The sequence below is a fragment of the Carcharodon carcharias genome, chromosome 1 (genome assembly GCF_017639515.1).
Source record: "Carcharodon carcharias isolate sCarCar2 chromosome 1, sCarCar2.pri, whole genome shotgun sequence".
Lineage (NCBI taxonomy): Eukaryota > Metazoa > Chordata > Chondrichthyes > Lamniformes > Lamnidae > Carcharodon > Carcharodon carcharias.
Window position 1 is genome coordinate 45,387,698 of NC_054467.1, and position 7,854 is coordinate 45,395,551.

The window sequence follows — 7,854 nt, forward strand, 5'->3', positions numbered from 1 at the left end:
CAGCAAGAAAGAAATCAAGTTTGTTGCACATTATTTCTAAAATATGTATATTTATCCCTAGGCATGTGTTCAGAAGAGGAAAAAACCTGCTTCCCAGAGAAGAAAATTCAAGACACACAATGACCATCTTGCAGGAATACTAGAGGACTATACTGAAGGAGTAGCTGGCAAAGAATAACCATGCTGAACGAGGAAGTAGAAAGATAATTGAATAATTATTGAAGGTTGACTAAGTCAGCAAAAACATGCTGCAATTGGTACACAGCACTGGAATACTGAGCACAACTTTTCTAACTATTCCCTTTAGTTCAGTTACTTCAATCTAATGCTTTTCCATAGTGGCTAATTAGAGAATTGTGTAAAACCAGAATTACAAAGTCATGACCAGTAGGAATGAGGCAACAAATTGTTTGTTTTGGTAGACTTTTGCTCAGTAAAATGTGATGTCTGCATTATAGGTTCACAGCTTTCTTTTTCTAAATTTTAAAATGGTTTCAGCAACTATTGTACAATAAATAGTGAATCCTTGAGAACTGTTAAACTGTTGATGCCCAACTTTCACCAGCATCTCTTGGAGTCAACCAGCGCCTCAGCAGCACTATACAGAGTGGCCAGGAAATTCTTCTCCCCCTCTGCCTCTGTAACTTTGTAGAAATTTGGCAGTCCCCTGTTTATACGCATAGGTGGTAAAGCAGGCATGATTCTAAGGAATTCCCAACCCATATACATATGAATCCTTCTACGGCTGATGGATAAATGCATTTCCATAATATTGTCAAATTTTAGAAAGGAAGTATTTGTTAATTAAGCACACCAAAATTAGACGACTTCCGCTCTGCTTGACGACAATTCTATTTTCCGAACCTTACCCCTCAACCCCTCCACCCAAGCAAGTTTTACCTTTTTGGAAATGCATCTTTTTATTCTAGTAATTAAAACCAACTTCTTTCAACACTAATACATTAGGTCAGAGATTTCCTAATTGTGGCCTATGAGCACAGGGAACTCAGTCCTATTTGTCTTCTGTTTCTTATTCATGGTTTGTCCTGGTTGAATTTTATGGACCTGAAGGTTTGGAAAGGACTGGTTCTTTTTGTCTATTTTGCCTCACTGGTGGTGAAATCTCAAACCAGAACAGCAAGATCTGTTGGTATTAGCGTTATTTGCAAATCAATTGGAAAATGGAATTAAATGGATTGAAATTTCATGTGTCCACTTCAGGGCACGTGCAGATGGTACTAATTATCAGGGCCCATGGACTTCTATTTGGACCTTGTTGTCGTTGAGTGCTGCCTCCTTAATCTTCACTCTTCTTTCTTCATACCTGGCTGGAGGCTGAGGGAGCGCAAGGTAAGAGATTAAGCGCCTAGCGCTTCAACTCTCCTGGCCTTCCTCCCTCAATGGTGTGTGGGCCCTTCCCAACCCCTTCCAGCTGTTACACTTGGTGTTAATATGGAGTTGCACCACATTCCAGTCGTAGGGCAATGCCATTAGCGGGCAGATTCTTACATGTTACTGAACTCCAGGAGAACGCCCTGGAATCCTTAGCTACAATGGGTGCTGGATCGGCAGGTTTTACCAGAGTCCTCAGTAACCTTCATCTCCAATACAGACTCTGACTTTACTTCCTCCACAGGTAGTTCTGGTTCTGAATGCATTCTTATAAAATTTCTATATTCCTATGTTCCCCCCCTGACCTCAGTCTCCCTCAATGGTGAGTGCAAACGAGTGAAAGAACCCTGAGACTGAGAGAGAACCGGACACACACACATGATGCCTGGCTTGCTGAGTATTTCCAGAATTTTCTGTTTTTATTTCAGATTTCCAGCAACTTTGCTCTCCTATTATATGCTCCATGCTGGGCATTTGGAAGTATAATTAGTTTCAATTTAAAATGAGAAAACACTCATCTCTCAATGTAAAGAGTAATTTTTCTGTTAACAAATCTAACTTGTGTGGATAGAAATAGCACATTATTGCAGGTGAATTGGTCGGTGCTAATTTACTGGAAGGTTTTGCAATTTTTAAACTTGGAAGCAAAACCAGGAGTCATGCACCAAATGAATACGTCACTGTTAGTTCAAGATATTCTCATTTGTGCATAGGATTGTTGTTTGCAGTGCTTAAGGTTCAAGCCTTTTTAGATGTTGATGTACATGATATTGCATAGGGCCAGGATCAAAGAAGTAGAGCGGGTTGCATAATATGAACAACCAAATTGCCTGATAAAGCCATGGTTGTAAAGTGTATCATAATGAAACCTGAGCTCTCGATGGATTTATAAATAGAGGCATGGAGTATAAAAGCCACGATGTTTTGCTAAACCTATATAAAATAGTTTGACCCTACTGTAACTATGGTTATAATTCTGGGCACCTGAAAGATGACGGGAAGGGTTAAAGGATGGGGGGGCGCAGGATAAGGGGCCTGGAAATGGGAGAAGCACCAGGGTCCATGATTTCTCTTGCAGGCCCGTGATTTCTCTTGCTGGCTGTGGTCCACTTGACTCCACTATACACACTTTACACCACTTGAAGTCAGACTGTATGGATACACCTACAGTTCATACTTTGAGCAGTCAGAACATTGAGGTCTTGAACTTTAAAATAAATGTATCCTATTTAAAACAAATCAAATAACCTTTATGCACCCCCAATGCCAAAATAATCATCTCTTACTTCAGTACAAATGAATTCTGTTCTCTAAGTATCAAAACTATTTATCCAGTAAATTCTATTTATCTCTGCTTGGTTTCACATTCAGATTGCAGCGTACAATTAAAACGTTACTGCTTATGGCTTTTTAATCATACAAGTTCACATTCCAACCTCACCCATTACAAATGTATATTTCAATGCAAAAGTTCAATTAGTAATTATGATAGAAATAAGAGCAGCACTCAAATTAAATCACTCAATTCGTTTATCCCATTCAATATCCAAGATTAGTGTGGTCATATTGACAGTCTATGTTCAGCTCAACACCTTTTCTCAGGCTTTCAGTGGGTAACATAGGCAACAGCCTTACAAACTGTTTCTCAGAGCTGTGAGTTGCCTATGGCATTGGGTAAATCTGCCTTCCTCTGTGACACCCCACTTTATACCTGCAATGATCTCATCAGTTGTGTTTGTCTTCGTTCTTCAGTAGATGTATTCTCTCCCCAACTTATTTAATCATTCATTGGCTTTGGTAGTTGGTATGCTTTCTCTTTGTGTTTGAAAGCTTAGATTTTTTGAATCAATTATTGGAACACATTTTATGTCTGTACTTCCACCTCAATTTGCAATCTTTATTTTTCTGGCCCTCTTAACCCTAATAACTCCCTTCATCCAATTCATTAATATAGATCATAAATAGTTGAAGCCCTGCTCGACCTCCCCCCACCACCCCCCCCCCAATCCGCACAGGGCAGCGCTGAGCAGGTGGGGGGTGGAATTGGCCTGCCAGCGTGAAATCGCCTTCCAGCCTCAATCATGGGCAGCAATCGACTTCCCATGATTTTCTAAATGTTCTTCTACTACCTTTAATAATGCACCCTAGCACTTTCCCAATAGCAGATGTTAGGCTAAGTGGCCTATAGCTTCCTGCTTTCTGTTTAATTTCTTTCTTGAGTAGAAGTGCTACATTTGCGGCTTCCTAATCTGCTGGGATCTTTCCAGAATCTAGAGAACTTTGGAAGGTTACAACCTCTGCAGCCACTTCTTTTAAGACCCTAGGATGCAGGCCTTCAGGTCCAGGGGACTTGTTGACCTTTAGCCCCCATCAATTTTCGCAGCACTTTTTCTCTAGTGATCACGATTGTTTTAAGTTCCTCCCTTCCTTTGCCTTGTGATTTTCTACTATTCTTGGGATGCTTTTTGTGCCTTCTACTGTGAAGACAGATACAAAATACGCTGTACAAAGTTTCTGCCATTCCCTTGTTTCCCATTATTAATTCCTCATTAAGGGACTCATGCTATTTTAACTACTCTTTTCCTTTAGAAGCTTTTACTGTCCGTTTTTTATATTTTGATAGCTTTCTCTCAGACTCCAATTACTCCTTTTTTTTAAATCATTCTTTGCCGATTTCTTAATTTTTCCCAATCTTCTGGCCTACCACTAAACTTCATGGTGTACATCTTTTCTTTCAATTTGATACCATCTTTAACTTCCTTTGTTAGATTGTGCATCCTTCTAGTAGTCTTTCTTTGTCAATGGAATACATATTTGTTGAGAGTTATGAAATATCTCCCTAAATGTCTGCCACTTCTTCTCTACCATCTTACCTTTTAATCTATTTTCCCACTCCACTTTAGCCAACTCTATCTTCATTCCCTTGTAATTGCCTTTATTTAAGCTTAGGACATTTGTTTTAGTCCCACATTACTCATCCTCCAACTAACTGTGTAGTTCTATCATGTTATGATTACTCCTGCCTAGAGGATCCTTTGCTGCAGGGATGAGAAATTTCTGCCATTTAGCAGAATTCAGACTTTTGGACATGGAGTTCTGCCTTTTATTTTATAGGAGAGAGTCAGAAAGTCTGGAAAATCTCTGAAAATAGCAAGGCTGGGAGCATCCTTGGGGGGAGCCGCCACTCATCTTACATGCACTGCTGCCGGACACTTGGTGGAGCTGCGGGTTCAGCAGGCAGGGGGAGGAGGGAGCAGCAGAGCTCAGGCCTGAGCAGTGTTCGCCATCCAAAAGGGGGCATGCAGCTGAGCCCAAATCCCAGTGAGGTTTAACAGGGCGTGGAGCAGGGGAGCAGCAGAGGCCAAGTCTTTGCAGGCTTCGGTAAGTCGGGTGACCGTAGGGGAGCAGCAGAGCCTGAGTCTCGGTGGTGTACAGCAAGCCGGGGGTGGGAGGAGGAGCAGCAGGGCCCAAGTAGTAGTGGGTTTTCACAGGGTGGTTGGGAAGCGGGGTTGCTGAGTGCATGGGAGTGGTGTTGTGGAGAGGGGTTGTTAAGTGAGTGGGGAGTTGGGCTTCTGAGTGTAGGGCAGAAGGTTTGGAAAGAGACTGCCGAATGAGTGGGTGAAGGGATTTGGAGAGAGAGGCATGTGTGTGATTGGGGGCAGAGGGGCTTCACTGAGTCTTCTGTCACTGGGGAATATAGAGAGATTGGCATGAATATATAAAATAATATTTTTACAAGTACTTTAAAAACACATTTTCATGTTTATATTATCTTTTAATCTATAATACACAAACTTTATATACTGGATGCTACTACTTTATGTTGCTTTATTGCTGTTTTTGCTGGCATCTGGGATCATGTTAATTTTCAAGAGTTATATATTCTTTCATGGGATATGGCCATTGCTGGCAAGCCCAACATTTTTTGCCCATCGTTCGTCGCTTTTGAGAAGGTGGTGGTGAACTAAAATGGGGTCACATTGGCAAATAGTTTGCGAAGCACTGTTGTAGTCCTTTGCTTTGCTTCAGTTCGCATGTACATAATCCAACAAGTTCATGTTCTGTTCACAGTATGGACTTCATCCTGCATTATTTGCATTAGCTGCATTGAATGCTGTAATGTTGAGGTTACTTTTATACAAATGCATTGGTCCACAGTCTTGATGGTAATAGAAGACAAAGGGAAATATTTCTACCCATTGGAAATCCAATACCTCCACCTATTTTTAGTGCCTAGAAGTTAATGTAATAGAAGTAAGCAGTCAGAAGTTGTGCTTTTAACTGAACTGAAATTTAAGCTTGTTTTTTAACTTAGCTCAGTTGGCAGTTAATTGTCAACTGTTTCACTGGTCTCCTTCAGGCAGAGAGTGGTTAAGGTAGTGGCAGATTTAGAGTTAGTGGGGCCCTGTGCACAGCTTCATTTTCGGGGCTACCCCCTTGGAACAAGATAAAAAATATCTCATTCAGAATTAGCGGACATTAATAAGCATTTCAAAACAAACGATTTGGAAAATGAAATTAAATAAGACAATATTTAATATTGAACACAGAAAGTGTTCTATTTCTGTTTAACAGAAGGTTACCTGCTTTCTAAGATACACAGCTCTTTATATTCCTGACATTCAACTGTTTTAAAAAGAAAATCATTTCACTTTCAATAGGAAATATACACGTTTTATTTCCTACATTTGTTACTCAGCTGAGCTACCTCAGCTTCATCTAATTATTTTCCCAGCAAGTATTGTGAATGCACTAATTTCTATTGAATGCAGTGTAAGAATACAAAAGTATATGGCACTCTGCCATAAAACAGTATCACACTGGAGATGGTAATTAGTTGAATGGAAGCTGTTGGGCTGGGGAGAAAGGAAGGAAAACAAGGGAATCCCTATCGTGAGAAGAAGGGAAAAGAGTGCCTGAAATGGAATGGACACTGTCAAGGTGGAGGAAAATCCTCATTTGATCACAAAGGTAGATACATAAGAACCATTTGTTAGGAATTAGAGAGAGTTTAAGTAAGTTATATTTGTAATTGTGGGTGTTAGGAATGAGTTTTAGCTTTAAAGTTTAAGTTTGATTTGTATTTCTGTGTGTGTTAAGAAAAGTTGAATGGAGTTTTAGTTTCACTTTAAAAAGGTGCTTGCATTTCTAATGAGTTTTACCAGCCTTGAAGTAAAAGTAAACATGCAAGGGTAAGATGATTGGAATGTTGTCTAGCAACAGGGGTCAAGAGAGGCAGGTCCCTCCCACAGGCATACACACACACAAGAAGATAAACAGCAGTTATTTTAGAAGCTGTTTGAGCGAGGTTGGTTCTGAAAGTTGCTGCCAGGAGAGACTGGAGCCAAGGGGACAGATAGCCAGTCCCAAGCTAAAGAAAAACCCCAAAAACCCGGGGGAGTGGAAGAGGGGAAAGTCCAAAGAAGACCTTCTAGTCAAAGCAAGGCCAGGAACCTGGGAAAAGGTCCTGTTATGTGAAGATAAGAGAGAGGGGCAGAGAGAAAGGCTCCAAGCTTCAGATTTAAAGGTACAAAAGCTGCAGAAAGTAGATTTAAAACAAGAACAGTTTGTAAGAGGCGAGAAAACCCAAACAGATTGCTGAAGGTCTGTAACTCTTTGCTATGAGCATGTGAAACAGTGGTGTACTGTTGACAACTAAGTTGGGGAGAAAGTGTGTGGAAGACAGCTTGAATGCATGTGGTGACCCAGGGAAAAGGAACATTGGAAGAAGAGTTCGAAACCCTGGAGGTGAACCCTTGCAGATGGTGCCTGAGCGAAAGTGTCGGTTTTGGAGAAGATTCCAAAGTGAGGTCTTGGAGAATGAAGATTGGAAATTCTCGTGTGAAAGACGGAGTGCAGTGAGACTGGTTGGCTCACGGTGTGACAAGCGTCTGGGAGGAGTTGAGGAGAGATCCATAGCATCTGGTTGAGGTGGCATCTGTCACTTGATTTCAGACTGTAGTATGTCTGACCACAGGGTGCCATAGATTTACATGGACTGGGTACTTACTGTGTACATTAGAGTATAAGATAGCTTTTGTAACTTGTGTTATCCTTACAAATTTGTATACATCTGTAAAGGTTTAGTTGTGGGTGAAGGAGCATTGTAATATAGTTCATCTTTTCTCGTTGAATAAATGTATTATTCTTTTGTTAAAAGTTAATCAACTGACCCCTGTGCCTCTGTACAATAGCTACTCTCCACATATCTAAACAAACATGTAAAAGTTAAGATCTGTCAAGCTGGGTTGCACTTTGGGATCAGGTTTGTCCAGGGATAACCTCAGCTGGGACCATAACATATTGGTATTGAAGGTAGAAGCATCAGAACAGATGCAACAGAAAAACTGAGAGAATAGAATAGAGTTCTTACAGGAAGCTGATGAGAGGAAGTATAATCAAGGTGCTGTGCAAGTCAGTAGGTTTTTAGTAGCTATTGGCCAGCCTACAATCATTCAATAA

The 7,854-nt window shown here is 40.7% G+C and overlaps 1 protein-coding gene across 2 annotated transcripts in view; it reads left to right on the forward strand.

Annotated features, from left to right (window-relative positions):
• The window catches only part of gtf2e2 (general transcription factor IIE, polypeptide 2, beta), a 59,968-nt gene extending 57,620 nt beyond the window's left edge, over positions 1-2,348 (forward strand). For both annotated transcript variants that reach the window (XM_041191115.1, XM_041191119.1), the window contains exon 8: positions 62-2,348. In XM_041191115.1, the coding sequence (XP_041047049.1) occupies positions 62-178 (117 nt within the window). In that variant the 3' untranslated portion in view covers positions 179-2,348. The remainder of the gene's footprint in view (positions 1-61) is intronic.
• The last annotated feature ends 5,506 nt before the right edge of the window (positions 2,349-7,854 follow it).